At 45.5% G+C, this 15,460-nt stretch overlaps 2 protein-coding genes across 4 annotated transcripts; both read left to right on the forward strand.

Moving 5' to 3' along the window:
- The first annotated feature begins 1,211 nt into the window (after positions 1 to 1,211).
- Positions 1,212 to 6,337, forward strand: RBM8A (RNA binding motif protein 8A). Of its 2 annotated transcripts, none has more exons than XM_025983147.2 (6): positions 1,212 to 1,386; positions 1,662 to 1,721; positions 1,841 to 1,918; positions 2,060 to 2,196; positions 2,501 to 2,637; positions 2,737 to 6,337. In XM_025983147.2, the coding sequence occupies exons 1-6, from the start codon at positions 1,320 to 1,322 to the stop codon at positions 2,780 to 2,782; spliced, it is 525 nt and encodes a 174-aa protein (XP_025838932.1). In that variant the 5' UTR covers positions 1,212 to 1,319; the 3' UTR covers positions 2,783 to 6,337. The 2 variants fall into 2 exon arrangements, with proteins under 2 accessions (XP_025838932.1, XP_025838933.1); XM_025983148.2 differs by having other exon boundaries at positions 1,232 to 1,386; positions 1,844 to 1,918.
- A 1,969-nt stretch (positions 6,338 to 8,306) lies between these two features.
- Positions 8,307 to 14,300, forward strand: PEX11B (peroxisomal biogenesis factor 11 beta). Of its 2 annotated transcripts, XM_025983146.2 has the most exons (5): positions 8,361 to 8,608; positions 9,403 to 9,518; positions 9,914 to 10,115; positions 13,094 to 13,534; positions 13,929 to 14,300. In XM_025983146.2, the coding sequence occupies exons 1-4, from the start codon at positions 8,553 to 8,555 to the stop codon at positions 13,497 to 13,499; spliced, it is 780 nt and encodes a 259-aa protein (XP_025838931.1). In that variant the 5' UTR covers positions 8,361 to 8,552; the 3' UTR covers positions 13,500 to 13,534; positions 13,929 to 14,300. The 2 variants fall into 2 exon arrangements, with proteins under 2 accessions (XP_025838930.1, XP_025838931.1); XM_025983145.2 differs by having other exon boundaries at positions 8,307 to 8,608; positions 13,094 to 14,300.
- Positions 14,301 to 15,460: the final 1,160 nt, after the last annotated feature.

A 15,460-nucleotide genomic window follows, 5' to 3' on the forward strand; every position in this document is an offset into this window, starting at 1 on the left:
GAGCAGGTGGTATTTTAATTTTATTCCAAGTGCAAAAATAAAGGTTTTGGGCAATGATATCACCAGCTGATTTTTTCCAAAGATCACATTACCTACTGTGGAGAATTAGTGCCTCCTAGTCTCAGTTACAACCGCTTTACCTGGAGACTACACAGCCTTAAAGGCCCAGTTCAAATGGAAGCCTTCTTGCTCCCAGTCCTATTATAAACTTCCTAAGCACTTAGTGATAGCAATTGTCACTATCATAATGTAATTATATAAAGTAATTGTTGATAATGTAATTATTTTTCCTCTATTGCCAGCACCTTCTCTAATACTAGGTACACACATTATAACTGTTCAATTAAAAAAGAATATGAAAACCTGCAGTCCACTATTGCTGAAGGCCTACATCAGGATTCCGAACTTTGCGGGCAATATGGGTCTTGAAACACGAAATACCTACACCATTCCCAAAGAAGCTGGAGTCCCCATTTTGTTGAAAGCCATGAATTTTTTTTCTTTTAAATTCCTGGAGGTGGTGGGAAGAGTTTAAGAGTTTATCTTTAAAACAAAAGTGGGGGGGGATCCCTGGGTGGCTCAGCGATTTGGCGCCTGCCTTTGGTTCTGGGATCGAGACTCGCGTCGGGCTCCAGGCATGGAGCCTGCTTCTCCCTCCTCCTGTGTCTCTGCCTCTCTCTCTATCATAAAATAAAGAAATAAATCTAAAAAAAAAAAAAAAAAAAAAAAAAAAAGGCAGCCGATAGCCGTCTCAGCAATCCTAATTCACAACCAGATTAGCTTCCTTAAGAGAAATTGGCCGCTGCAGTACGAGCCAGACTCGGCTTTTTGAGCTAGCATTGCTGAATGAACTATTTTAAAAATGTTTCCATCACAGACCCAGCTAGCTGCTCCTCAAAACAGGTTACGGGGTCTAGAAGTTTTGAGAGAGAAAAAAAATTCAACTTCCATTTCCTACGGAGTCCAAGGAGACAGAAAACAATCCTCTAATAGAGAAACTGGGCTGTGCTTCGCTGACTACAGTATTTCTCCTTGGCTGCCCTAATTAATAGGAAGCCGCTGCTTGCACCTACCCACTAGTTTGTCCCTTAGAGCACCACTCCATTCAGCTCTCCACCTGCTCAAGATGGCTACAGGAGCACTTCCGACATCTTCCGGGACTAGGCCCGCCTTCTTTTGCGTATTTTCACCGCGCCGAGGGCGGGACTTAGGCTTAGCTTCTGATTGGTCAGTTTGACTAGTGACCTTTCCCCTCCGCGACAGTTTCCCGAGGTGCCTAGTGCCTGAGCGGCACCGACGAGAGTAAGAAGGCAGGCAAGATGGCGGACGTGCTGGACCTTCATGAGGCTGGGGGCGAGGATTTCGCCATGGATGAAGATGGGGACGGTGAGGACAGTGGAGGCAGCTGCGGGAAGCCGGGAACGTGCTAAAGAAGGGAGTAATAGGAAAATAATTGCCCTTCCCGGCAGGGCGGATGGGAGTAGAACTGAGTTTCGATTGGATTAGAGACTGCGCCCCCTTCGGGAGGAATGGGGGCGGGACCGGGAGGGAAATGGGACTGGAGGTGGTGGGGCTGCTTTCAGATAATGCCTCCGTAAAGAGACTATTGTTGTAAATACCTGTTATTTTTGTTACTCATTATTTCACTTCTGGGGATCCAGAGAGCATCCACAAATTGAAAGAAAAGGCAAAGAAACGGAAGGGCCGCGGCTTTGGCTCCGGTGAGTGTGGGGAAAATGGTGTAGAATGGCGACAGCTACGAGTTTTGGAGTCCCCATTCACACTCATGGGGAACAGTGGTAGAAGAGATTTCTGGTGATCTCTTGTATGTTCCATATAGAAGAAGGGTCTCGAGCGCGGATGCGTGAGGATTATGACAGTGTGGAGCAGGATGGAGATGAACCCGGACCGCAACGCTGTAAGTGAGATGGACACTAGTGTATTATGGACCTATGAAATAAAACCCAGTAGGAATGGGGTTGGAGATACCTTAATCCACTCTTGTGATCTTGCTTGAAGTTTTTCTTTTGTGCACAAACCTCCTTCCCTTCCCCAACAGCTGTTGAAGGCTGGATTCTCTTTGTCACTGGAGTCCATGAGGAAGCCACCGAAGAAGACATCCATGACAAATTTGCAGAATATGGGGAGATAAAAAACATCCACCTCAACCTGGACAGGCGTACAGGATACTTGAAGGTATCCTACTGTTGTTGCCTCTCTTCCCTCACAACCTTTAGACAGCTTTGGTAGTTCTCCCATGTTTTCTCTGATTGGCCAAAGAGCAAAGTTGAAATAAATGAGATTGAAAATTGATTTTGTTAGACACAGGAAAGAGGTACAGATACTTTGAATATATACACAGTAAGGATATATGATGTACATCTGTTGTATAAAGTCTATAGATTTTTCTATTTGAGTATGAGTTTAGATCTGAGGAAGAAGATGCTCAGTAGTGTTTGGAATATGACGGTTTTGATCTTTGTCTTTTCACTTATCCCAGGGGTATACTTTAGTTGAGTATGAAACATACAAGGAAGCCCAGGCTGCTATGGAGGGACTCAATGGCCAGGATTTGATGGGACAGCCGATCAGTGTGGACTGGTGTTTTGTTCGGGGTCCGCCAAAGGGCAAGAGGAGGTAAAGTGGAGAGGGCAAACTATCTTGGTGAAGGGAACATGAGCAGAATAGAAAAAGGACATTGTATTATGTTCCTGATGGACCCTTCCTTTTCCCTAGAGGTGGCCGAAGACGCAGCAGGAGTCCAGACAGGAGGCGGCGCTGACAGGTCCTCTGTTGTCCAGATGTTCTCTCCAGAGATTCTGTTTGACCATGCAGCCTTGGAAAAATAGGGCTGAGGTGGAACTCACTGTTTATATTTAATCTCTTATCCTACTTAGTGGGTTTTTTTTTTTTTTTGAATTCTGAATAAATGTCCCATTTTTTGTTTTGTACATTTAAAATTACTTTTCTTTTCTAACATTGCAAGCTCTGAAGCACTATTTACAGTAAGGTCAATTGTGTGTGAATTTCTACATTAGATATAATCTCAAGTCTCAGAGTCAAAGTATTTCTTTTTCTTAGAAGCTAAGAGAGCAGGGGTAGAAGTGAGGTGTTATAAAAGCTTAGTTACTTTGTTCCTGTATACTCTGAGCAAATGGATGTTATAGGAATGTCTCTTTTGTTTCTCCTGTCCTTTCTGTTGCCACATTTGTTTGTACTCCCAGCTGTCTAAGGGTTTGCATTTCCTGTCGGGGCATTCTCTCAGAATCTTTTTTTCCTTAGAAGAGTCTATACTGAGTTCTTGGTGCCTTCTTTGACAGCCAAGGGTAAAGGCCCTATAGAAGAGAGGATCCAGAGGAGCATTGAGAAGGCCAAAAAGGAAAAGGATGTGGCTGAGGCTGGGGGAGACTTCATGCACATTTAGCATGGTGGGAGAGAACCAGTACCACAGGCCAAGTAGGTAATAAGGTGTCCGGCAGAAGACGAAGGTCAGCAAGACAAGCAGGGCCAGTCGCAGGGCCTGCAGACGTACACAGGAGCGGTTGTCTAAGGAGCGGCGGAGGGCAAATTCACTGGCAGGGGCTGGGATTTTAGAAAACATACTCAAATTCAGAATCACTCAGTTTCTGAATTGAGTGTAGGGTGAACAGATGAATAGGCAGAGATGATGAGCTGGAGCTCTCCTGATACAGGGAAGAGGATATGACAAATAGGTGGTAATGCTGCAAATCCTCTTCTTCCCCAACTGGGAATATATGCTCTCCCCTACCCCCCTCAGGGATTATGACAGACATGCTGGAGAAGAGGTTTTGATTGAGGTGTGGTGTTCTATGAAGCTACTAAGTCTACTTGAAGACTTGATGGTGTCTTAAGACTAAAGCAGAATACTAATCACCTTTCTCCTTAATCCTTGCCCAGCTAACTCAGCTTCAGAGGGTGGCTAGAGGCTGGTTAGAATTGAAGGCATTTGGAAAATACTGGCAGCATCAGGTACTGGGGTATGGTTATGATACCATTTTTGGTTTGATAGCTGTCAGGCTAGAAGCAGTAGTTTTTAGGGCATGGGTTGGGGCCCAGGGATTGTAGTCTCACCATAGTTCCCCTTCCTTGTCCGGATACTGAGGACATGGGCTATAGCAGATGGTCATGGCTGTCAGTGGCAGCAGAAAGAGGCAGCAGAAGGTGAAGAGGTTATAGGTGATCTCTTGCCATCAAAGCTGCCTTTGGTGACACACTGAATGAAGGGGACTGGGCCAGCTTGGTGGACAGTGTGGAACAGGAACAGCTAGAGAGGAGTTTGAGGACTATTAGAACTGGTCCGCCTTCACCCTTCCCTCCAGTCACACAATTCCAATTCATCCTTCTTTCTGTGCAGAGCTGTGTAGTGCTGCGTCCATCCATAGTGCCATATTTAAAAGGTTAAAAACTTGAGAATTCCTATCTTCCCCTTAGGCTATGTAGCTAATCATTTAAGTTTGTTAAATCCTGGGACTTAAGGAATCTTGCCTTCTCAAGTACCATTCTAAAGTCCATTGCACTTTGCAAAAGAATATTTCTGCCACCTCACCAACAATTTTAGCTGAAATGATTTTTCTGATGTGTCTAAATCTGTGGAAGAATTTTTGTATAAAATGGGTGCTGCTAAAATTTCAGGCCATTTTGCAGCCACTCTGTGAAGTGACCTTTAGTAAATAGTCTTATGTACAATAACTATAACAGTGAAACAATATTAATAAAATTTAACATTTTCCAAATGCTGTTGGCTGCTCCTCCCCCTTTTTGGTAAATTGTTGAGTTTTGGGTTTGAATCTTAGAGTATTTTTCAGTTTAGAGCTTCAGGGTTAGTACCTTGGTTCAGGTAAGGCAGATTGAGTCCCTGATAAAAGGCAAGCCTAATGGATGTCAGGTTCCTAGAGCTAAGGCATTGGGAAAGTGATTTCAGCAGGCCTGAGGGACTTTTAGGAAAAGTGAATAGTATCAGCCACAGACATACAGGTTTATAAACACAAGCTTGGAGATATGATCAGCTAGTTGGGAAGTGGTCTTTCCTGTTCCCCTGTCTTGGTTCCATATATTTCTGGGGTTTTGTTTGGTGGTTTGGTTGTTTTGCACTGTACCTAGATACAGCTGACAAATTGTGAAAAGGAGTTTAAAATAGGCAAGGCTCTTGGACTTAAGAGCTTGGTCTGTAGCCCTGTTTCTTCTCTTCCTTCCCCCTATTATATGCAATTTTCCACCTACCACAGAAACCTTCCTTTCTACTACTTGTGATATTTAGAAACTTGAGCCTTCAAAGATAATTTGTAACCACTCCAGTACTCCTTCACTACACTAACACCACAGTTATAAAAAGGTTGTTTTTTTTTTTTTTAATTGACCTGTTAGTCCTTGGAGCAGTATTAACATTTTATTTTATTTTATTTTTTAATTTTTTTGTTTTAATTTTTTATTTATTTATGATAGTCACAGAGAGAGAGAGAGAGGCAGAGACACAGGCGGAGGGAGAAGCAGGCTCCATGCACCGGGAGCCTGATGTGGGATTCGATCCCGGGTCTCCAGGATCGCGCCCTGGGCCAAAGGCAGGCGCCAAACCGCTGCGCCACCCAGGGATCCCAGTATTAACATTTTAAATACAACATATGGGCAATGTAGAATTTATACAAGAGGATGGTAATTTGGAACCAAAAATAGCACCTTTTGTACATGTAATGTCATCAGATTGCCATTGAAGCAGATGGAGATTGCCGTTGTCAGAATGTAAGAAAGGATAAAACTATATATCTTGTGGCCCGTTAGTTTCAAGTGATTTAGCCAAAGTCCTATAGCTAGAGTTAGTAGTAGAGCCTAGACTCAGAAAAAACAGAGCAACGAAAGCAGGCTTCTAACCTCCCAGTCCACATCTAAAACTTGCTTCATATAAACTAATACCTTTTGCACTGAGGAAGCAGTGCTGCTTTTTAATGCTTTGGGTAGCAGAGGTCCTGTTTGCAACATTGTTGGAAGCACTATTTTTTGTCTTAGAACTAGAATCAGACTAACTTTGTAGTTACCTTTCTGATATTTGAGGATTTAAGGATCAATTTTTAAATCTGATTCTATAATGCATTATCATTCCAGAGCCCGTTCTAGATAATATCCTAATCCTGGTCCCCAAGACGCTGCTCTACTTCCCTGGTGATTTTGATTTTGGTCTTATAGGAATTGCTTCATATTTTGTTTTCTTCCCCTAAATTTCTAGTTCATTGTCAATATTTGAGATTTGATAACTGGTACTCAAGTCCAGATGCTCCGTTTTCTTTCTAGTTTTCATAATAAAGCTAGAGTGAAAAAATACAAATCTTTGTCACTCTCCACCTTCTACCTTGATGACTCTCCACGGCCCTCAGGATAAAGTACAAGCTGAATATCTGTAATCTGGCTCTTCCTTCCCATCCAGGCTCATTACCCATTTGTCTAGCCCTCAACTTTAGCTGCAACCATTTTGATTCCTCTACCTTCCACCCTCCCCAGCATTCCTTCTGCTTTAACTTGTCTGACACCTCTCTCATTTTAACAATCAATTTTAACATCTTTGAGAAGTTTTCCCTGACCAAGAGTGGGTGAAACATCCTCAATGTTCTTTAGCCCCTTATGCTTACTTTTAGCAAAATGCTTGACTGCATGCTGTACTATAATTGGACACTACCATGTCTTTTGCACTAAGTCTAAGTTTACTGAAGGCAGGTCTTTGCTGCTCAATCCTTGATAGAGCATTTGAATGTACCTGGGGTGATGTACATTATTTATTGAATGGAAGAGTAAATTTCCACAGAGTTTTAACCAAAGCCCCTGATTTCACTGTCTTTATAGGCCTTCATAAATGTTTAATCCCTAGAGTTTTCTGCAACGGTCTCCTGAAGAAGATGGAACTGGGAGGATGCAAAAAGATGGGAGCCAAGCATAGCAAAACAAAGTTAAAGGAAGAGGCATAGACTGGCTGCCTGAGTGGCTCAGTCGGTTAAGTGTTTGCATAGCTAGGGAGGCTGTTGTTTTTTTGAGATTTTATTTATTTATGCATGAGAGAGGCAGAGACAGGCAGAGGGAGAAGCAGGCTCCTAACAGGGAGCCTGATGCAGAGCTCCATCCCTGGACCCAGGATCACGACCTGAGCCAAAGGCAGATGCTCAACTGCTGAGCTACCCAGGCAGGTGTACCCGTACCTGCACCTGGGGTACTGCTTTTAAGAGGTAGGCTCTTAATAGAGATACAGATTAACATGCAGTGATCTTAATTTGCAAAACAGAGGCTCTCCTCTGAGGATTAATGGGTGAACACTGGCCAAACACACTCCTTGACTCCAAACACTCCTGTGTACCCAAATTCTTGTCCAGTCTAGGCTTGAGTCCCAAGAAGTCACTCACCTGGGGCAAGGTGAGCAGGAAACTAACTCCCCAGGCCGTCCCCAGAAGTTTCCTTCCAGCTCAGCGGGGGGTCCAAGTGGGTGGAGTACAGCCTCCTGGTGGTCGAGTCCAATGACCACTGGCAGAAAAGCTGCAGCATACATGGCCATTAGTTTCAGAAACCTGAGTGTCCGACAAGCGATGTCCCCAGCCGGCCACTGAACAGTGGTATTCCAAATGGCATCTAGGGCCATAACCACAAAAGTGACTAGTAAGTCTGCACCTGCAAAGTGGGCGAAGAGTTGTATATGGGAGGGGCGGAGATGACTGAGTTGTGGCCGGGTCACTGACCACAGGGTGGCCAGGTTCGCTCCAGCTGAAGAAATGAACAGCACAATGGTCACTCCACTCGGACCTTGGCCGCAGCTGAGAAGGTGGGCAGCTCTGAGCTCTCCACCTCTACGCCCTATCCTGCCCAGACCTCCCCCGCTGCTAACCCCTGAGGGGTGTCATTGCCTGCACACATGGTGACCTGGAAGGGAAAGGGATGGGAGGATGAGATATAAGTATGAAGAGGTTAGCTTTGTCCACTGATTCTTCGTCCTCCTTATTAGGATCTTTGGTCCACTAAAGCTTCTGTCTCCGGAGACTCCATCTATATCCTGGAGGTCACATGCCCAACTGTCAGGGTCCTGCAGCGAACAGCGATCTGGTACTGGCTTCTACTTCCATAGACTTCTTTGGCCCCTACAGCCGCAGCGCGTGTGCGTGTGTGTTTGGGGGTGGGGGGGCGTGTCTTGGAAGCTTCCGGGGGTCAATCCCATTCCAGCCGCGGAGGATAGATGCTGCTGTGCCTTCTTGCCCCGCCCCTACACCTGCAAGCCCCGCCCCCGGTCCAGAATATTTAAAGAATGTACCGCCGGAGGAGGCGTGCTTTGGAAATGGAGGCCATCCAATCAGAGTATATTCTGACAGAGACACACTCCAAAACGCCGGTGGTGGTTGAGAGACAAACGCTTCTCGTTCTGAAATTCCGAGGCCGGCCTCACTCGCTCTCTTTTCTGGCGATATTCGTCCCTCGCGAGACACCGTTGATCGTCCAGGAAGCGTGACGAGGGGCGGGAAGTGGGGCGGAAGTGAGGAGGGAGCTACGGAGCCGGGGCTGTCGCTGTCATGGACGCCTGGGTTCGCTTCAGTGCTCAGAGCCAGGCTCGGGAGCGGCTGTGTAGGTGCGGCCCGAACACGGGTGGGGGTGGGGACAGAAGAAGATCCTCGTGAGGCGAGGACCGTTCACACTACGGGGGTCAAAAAGGGTCAGCTCAGGCTACGGGGGCCCGGACGGACCGCTAGGCGCTGATTTGAGCGGGCCGTGAGATGATTCGTTTCTGCTCTGCCGAGAAATGGGGAAACTGAGGCACGAGTGGGCCAGCGGGGAGGCCGCTCAGCGCTGCCATGTCCATATGAGACCAACACCTTACTCACTAGGCGGTGGTGGCGTGAGGGGCATTCTCCCCGCGATGGGTAGCCAGGCTCTACCCCCAAAGCTGACCGGCTCCAAGTTCCCTGGTCCCCTCATCCTGCTATCATCCGGGAACTCCTCTGCCTCCTCCCTGTTTTCCGGTCTCGATTCTGCCAAAGGGCCTTGAAAGCCCCTGGTTCACCTGTTCTGAAGATAATCTGCTCTCCACCTGTCCCCACTCCCTTAGTATCCCGTACGTGCTCACCCTGCTGTGCCTGTGATGGACCCTCTGCTGCCGTCGCGGTCCCCTTCAGACTTCATCATCGCCACATCTCTTAGTTTCTCAACTACAAGTAGTGCCCCTCAACCCCTTCTCTAGGCTCCTTTCTATCCTTACGCCTTCCCTTCCCCTGGCCTGAGGGAGAAACAGTAAGAGATGGGCATAATGAGGAGAAAAGGGAATGGCCTCAAATTGGGGAAAGGGGAAGTCAGTTCTTTCCTTTTGGAAGACAATTTTGAGAGGTTAGGGACGTCTCCACCTTACCTTGCTGGCCTCTCCTCCAGGGCCGCCCAGTATGCCTGCTCCCTTCTTGGCCATGCGCTGCAGAAACACGGGGCCAGTCCTGAGTTACAGAAACAAATTCGACAATTGGAGGGTCATCTGAGCCTAGGAAGAAAGCGTAAGTAACCGTGCTTTTGCTTTTATTACTGCATGCCCAGCTATTCTTCCTTAGTCCTTTCTTCCCATCGTTGACCTTCTCTGTCAGTTCTTCCCCCTCTTTCAGCTCTGCACTTACCCTCTGCATGCCTCTTGATTGAGAGAAGAGAGCAGGGGTAAGAGACTAATGAAGGATTGGAGAGAATGGGGCAAGTTTGAGAAAACCAAACTGGAATATAAATTAACTAAAATTTGAAGAAAAAATATTTTTGAACTGTTTTTTTCTTTTTTAAAAAAATTGTAATTATTGTTTCTGTCACTTGCTCGACTTTCACCTACTTGTTTCCTCTTTCTCTGCGTCTCACTCTGTTTGCCTCTACTTCCAAATCTTTGCTTCTCCTTGGTAATCTCCACAAGTTCTACGCCTGGGTAACTCAGCAGATGCCCTTGAGTCAGCCAAACGAGCTGTGCACTTATCAGATGTTGTCCTGAGATTCTGCATCACTGTTAGTCACCTCAATCGAGCCTTGTACTTCGCCTGTGACAATGTCCTGTGGGCTGGAAAATCTGGACTAGCCCCTCGCGTGGATCAGGAGAAGTGGGCCCAGCGTTCATTCAGGTTTGATATCCTTTTATCCTACAAGACCTTTTGTATTTCTCATACTGTATAGCTTGCCTTTTATGAGAGAAAGATCTTTCAGGGTCTTCCCAGAATATACACATCTTAATCACTTGGATCCGGTCTTCATTTAGATTTTAAACTATCAGAGAATAGAGAATGGAGGCAGATGGAAGACAGATGCCCTTCCATGATGAATGACTAAGATTGGGCAAGATAAGACATTATATTGCTTTAAATCTGCTATCTATGCCACAGGTTATGCCTCTCACTGCTTGCTCATTCATTCATTCTAAAAATATTTAGGAGGCGCTTACTATGTGTCAGGGAATAAAGCACAGAGTCAGATATGGTTCCCACTCTCACTAAGCTTCTGGTCTACTGGGGGAGTCATATTAAGACACCACCAAACCAGGTATTTGTGGAAATGTACAGGGTGTTATAAGATATGTAACAAGGAGAGCTGATTTTTTTTTTTTTAATTTAATTTTATTTATGGTAGTCACAGAGAGAGAGAGAGAGAGAGAGAGAGAGAGGCAGAGACACAGGCGGAGGGAGAAGCAGGCTCCATGCACCGGGAGCCTGATATGGGATTCGATCCCGGGTCTCCAGGATCGCGCCCTGGGCCAAAGGCAGGCGCCAAACCGCTGCGCCACCCAGGGATCCCAAGGAGAGCTGATTTTGATTGAAAGGTCAAAACTTCTGAAAACTCTTTGAGAAGTAATGTATTATTTTATTTTTTAAAAAAGGTTTTATTTATTCATGAGAGACACAGAGAAAGAGGCAGAAACATTGGCAGAGGGAGAAGCAGACTCCCTGTAGGGAGCCTGATGTGAGACTCTGTCCGGGCACTTCAGGATCACACCATGAACCCAAGGCAGACATTCAACCACTGAACCACCCAGGCGTCCCTGAGAAGTAACGTTTTCATTCAGACTTGAAGTCTAAATAGAAGTTAGTCAAAGCAAACAGCAGCAGAGAAGACCTTCTCAAACAGAAGATAGCCCATTCTAAGGCTTTAAACCAAAAAAGATTTTGTGGAATTAGAGAAAGAGAAAGAAAGCCAGCATGTTGGAGAGTATTGAGTGAGGGGCATAAGTTTAAACTGGAGATATGGACGGGACCAGATCATTCATGCAAGGCCTCTTAGGCAATGTAGGATTTTTGGGTTAGTTTTGTTTAAATTTTATCCTAAGTACAATGGGTTCTGAATAGGGATGTGACATGATTCAGATTGTGTTTAAAGAACATCTCTCTTGCTGCAGTGGAAAATGGATTGCAGTAGGGCAAAAGAGAAGGAGATACCCTAATATGGCAAGAGATGTTGTTGCCTTGTACTAAGGCACCACCGCGACACCCCTAAATTTCATTTTAAATGGGATAGGAAGAAAGCCGTGGAGAGTTTAGAAGGGGAGTAATGGTGTGATTCACTATGTGAAATTAGATTGTTGGGGGATAGGGGACAAGAGTGGCCATGGAGAGACCAATCAAATAACTAAAGCAGTAGTTCGAGTAAAAGGTGCTGGTGGCTGAGACTGTGCTGGTGTGGTATAAGAGAAATGTGATTGGATTCAGGAGGTGTTTTTTGAGGTAGGACAATCATATTGAGTTAAGACCACTATTGTCAGAGTGGATTTAAAAAAACATAGATTGTTGGCATGCCTGGGTAGCTCAGTCAGTTTAGCATCTGACTCTTGGTTTCGGCTCAGGTCTTGATCTCGTGGTTGGTTAATTGGTTGTGGGATCGAGCCCCTTCCTCCTCTACCTCAGACTCCGTACTTAGTGCAAGTCTGCTTCAGATTCTTTCTCTCTCGGGCAGCCTGGATGGCTCAGCGGTTTAGTGCCGCCTTCAGCCCAGGGCATGATCCTGGAGACCCAGGATTGAGTCCCGCGTCGGGATCCCTGCATGGAGCCTGCTTCTCCCTCTGCCTGTGTCTCTGCCTTTCTCTCTCTCTCTTTCTCTCTCTCTCTCTCTCTCTGTCTCTCTGAATAAATAAAATCTTAAAAAAAAGATTCTTTCTCTCTCTTAAATAAATAAAATCTTTAAAACAACAATAACATAGACTGTTTAATGGTTTGTTTTTTAAGTAGACTCCATGCCCAGTGTGGGGCCTGAACCCAGGACCCTGAGATCAAGACCTAAACTGAAACCAAGAGTTGCACACTTAACTGACTGAGCCACCCAGGCGCCTTGTTTGCTTGTTTTTTAAGTAATCTTTACACACAGTTTGGGACTTAAACTCATTACTCAAAGATGAAGAGTTGCTTTACTGACTGAGCCAGCCAGGTGCCCCAAACATAGACTGTTCTTTTTTTTTTTTTTTTTAATTTTTTATTTATTTATGATAGTCACAGAGAGAGAGAGAGAGAGGCAGAGACACAGGCGGAGGGAGAAGCAGGCTCCATGCGCCGGGAGCCTGATGTGGGATTCGATCCCGGGTCTCCAGGATCGCGCCCTGGGCCAAAGGCAGGCGCCAAACCGCTGCGCCACCCAGGGATCCCCCATAGACTGTTCTTAAGGAATTAATAAATCTAACACATCTAACAAGTTGCTTAACACTTCTGGGCCTCACTTTTTGTTTATGTTTGTTTTAACAAAAAGATGGGATTTAAAAGATCTACAATGTGTTCCAGTCTCTGAAACGACTGAAGCTTGTTCTCCGAAAACATTTGCATCATTACATTATCGTTCAGGTTGAATGTGTGTGTGCTAATGGGTTGCCAAGTGGACAAGTGAAATTTGAGGTTGTTCTTGGAAGGTTTGATGATGCTCATGATTTTAAGCCAGGATCTTAAGGTACATGTAAATGCAGATTAGTTATAGAAAGCTGGGAAGACATTCCTAATAGTGGGTAATAGCACTTACTGCTGGTGTTTTAATGTATAATTCTTTTGGGGGGAAAATGTTTAAGTGTTCTGTTTGATGTGCTAAGTGGCTATATGTGCCTTTACTGATTTTCCTGGCCTGTTTGTCTCAGGTACTATCTGTTTTCCCTCATCATGAATTTGAGCCGTGATGCTTATGAAATTCGCCTACTGATGGAACAAGAGTCTTCAGCTTATAGCCGGCGGCTGAAGGGCTCTGGAGGAGGAGCCACGGGAGGAACTGAAACTGCAGGACCTGGGGGTCCAGGGACTCCAGGAGGAGGTTTGCCTCAACTAGCTCTTAAGCTACAGCTCCGAGTCCTGCTCTTAGCTCGGGTTCTTCGAGGTCATCCCCCACTTCTGCTGGATGTGGTCAGAAATGCCTGTGATCTTTTCATTCCACTGGACAAACTAGGCCTCTGGCGCTGTGGCCCTGGGATTGTGGGGCTTTGTGGCCTCGTGTCCTCCATCCTGTCTATTCTTACCCTAATCTGCCCTTGGCTACGACTCAAGCCCTGATATTCTGGTACAAGATAAGGAGGGAATCTGAATTGGTAAGATGGAATCTTAGATCATCCCAAGTGTACCAGCCTCATTCTAATTGTACTCATTGGTTAAAGTTAAAATCCCAAGACTTAGAGGTAGAGGGAGGAGTTTTGGGGAAGGTGAGGTGAAGAACAGGGACTTGTGAAATCAATGGGATGATTCTAACATTTGGATCTTCTGGAGCTTTTGTTTTTTCCTCCTTCATTGCGATGTCTTTGTCTCCCTTGACCCTTTTTACTTTGTGTCTCTTAAGTCTATTTAAGATTCTGTCTCTGCATTTTTTTTTTTATCTTCTCTATTTGCTGTCCTAGGAATTTAATCAGCAGAATTACTTTTTTGATAGGGAAGGTAGAAGGTGTGGTCTGTAAGGTTCTAACTGCTGTTTTCTTTCTCCTCACAAAGGTGACTTGTGGCAGATTTTACCCCTTCCGATGCCACCAAATCATAATTTTAGAGACTCTCTGTCCCAGTGGACTCTCTCCTCATGCACCAGAGATGATTTGGTACTTCCTCCTTTATGTCTACCTCACCAGCCTCCCTCCTGACTTGGCCCTTTTCCCTCTACTCACATCTGCAGATTTCTGCTTACACTTTTATTGCAGGGCTTTATTCCCTAGCCTGTTCTCACCCTTTCCTTGCCTATCCAGAAGGATGCTATGTCTAGCATCTTGCTGTAAATATTGTACAGTGATTCTGTGTAAATAGCTGTGGCCATGCCCACGATGAAGAGCAAGCCTTCCAGGTCAGCACATTAAAGATCAGTTTGCTCATTGATGTTTGGTTTGGTCCTGTGTGTTCTGGTCATTGGAGGTCTCTAATTCCTGTTACAGGGTGTGGGTTCTCCATGGGATTAGCCAGTAGTATCATCACCCACAGGCTTTTATTGAGCACCTACACTATGCAGGGCATAATACTAAGAGGTAGCGATACAATAAGCTAAGAAGCTCCGTGGTCCCAACTTTAGAAGTTATAGTCTAGTTAAGAAGATGGGGTCTAGGGACGCCTGGGCGGCTCAGCGGTTGAGTGTCTGCCTTTGGCTCAAGGCATGATCCTGGGATTGAGTCCCATGTTGGGCTCTCTGCATGGAGCCTGCTTCTCCCTCTGCCTTTGTCTCTGCCTCTGTCTCTCTGTGTCTCTCATGACTAAATAAATAAATATTTTTTAAAAAGAATAAATAAATAAAATCTTTAAAAAAAAGAAGATGGGGTCTAATAATTCAGGTAATTCTACGGATTCCACAACACACACCCCACACCAGTTCATAGTTTCTAGTCCTTCCAAAAGGTATGATGCGGGCAGCCCCGGTGGCGCAGTGGTTTAGTGCCGCCTGCAGCCCAGGGCGTGATCCTGGAGACCCTGGATCGAGTCCCGTGTCGGGCTCTCTGTATGATGCCTGCTTCTCCCTCTGCCTGTGTCTCTGCCTCTCTCTCTCTCTGTCTCTATGAATAAATAAATCTTTAAAAAAAAAAAAAAAAGGTATGATGCTGCAAGGCAGCACAGGCTGAGTCACAGACAGAACTAAGTGAAATGAGACTGGCAAGGTTTGGTTTGTGGGCTGGCTGTGTTCACATGTTGGGACTCCCCTGGGTGGGAGGGGAAATGATATCACTGTCACCAGCTCTTTCATTTTCCATATCCCAGGGTGAGATAAATAAGATTAAGAAGTAAAAAAGTCAGGCAGCCTGGGTGGCTCAGCGGTTTAGCACCGCCTTCAGCCCAGGGCCTGATCCTGGGGCCCCGGGATTGAGTCCCATGTCGGACTCCCTGCATGGAGCCTGCTTCTCCTTCTGCCGGTGTCTCTGCCTCTTTCTCTCTCTCTCTCATGAATAAATAAATAAAAACTAAAGAAAAAAAAAGATTAAAAAAAAAGAAGAAGTAAAAATGTCTCTTTCTCCCACGCCTAGCATCTATTCCAAAGCTGAGGAAAGCATTAC

This window comes from Vulpes vulpes, chromosome 8 (assembly GCF_048418805.1).
Source record: "Vulpes vulpes isolate BD-2025 chromosome 8, VulVul3, whole genome shotgun sequence".
Taxonomy (NCBI): Eukaryota; Metazoa; Chordata; class Mammalia; order Carnivora; family Canidae; genus Vulpes; species Vulpes vulpes.

Excerpts from the sequence above, each read along its gene's own strand:
- RBM8A (XM_025983147.2), top strand. The coding sequence starts at position 1,320 with ATGGCGGACGTGCTGGACCTTCATGAGGCTGGGGGCGAGGATTTCGCC. Across the intron at positions 1,722-1,840 it reads GGGCCGCGGCTTTGGCTCCG|AAGAAGGGTCTCGAGCGCGG; the intron begins GTGAGTGTGGGG and ends TGTTCCATATAG. Across the intron at positions 2,638-2,736 it reads CCGCCAAAGGGCAAGAGGAG|AGGTGGCCGAAGACGCAGCA; the intron begins GTAAAGTGGAGA and ends CCTTTTCCCTAG.
- PEX11B (XM_025983145.2), top strand. The coding sequence starts at position 8,553 with ATGGACGCCTGGGTTCGCTTCAGTGCTCAGAGCCAGGCTCGGGAGCGG. Across the intron at positions 9,519-9,913 it reads TCTGAGCCTAGGAAGAAAGC|TTCTACGCCTGGGTAACTCA; the intron begins GTAAGTAACCGT and ends AATCTCCACAAG. Across the intron at positions 10,116-13,093 it reads TGGGCCCAGCGTTCATTCAG|GTACTATCTGTTTTCCCTCA; the intron begins GTTTGATATCCT and ends TGTTTGTCTCAG.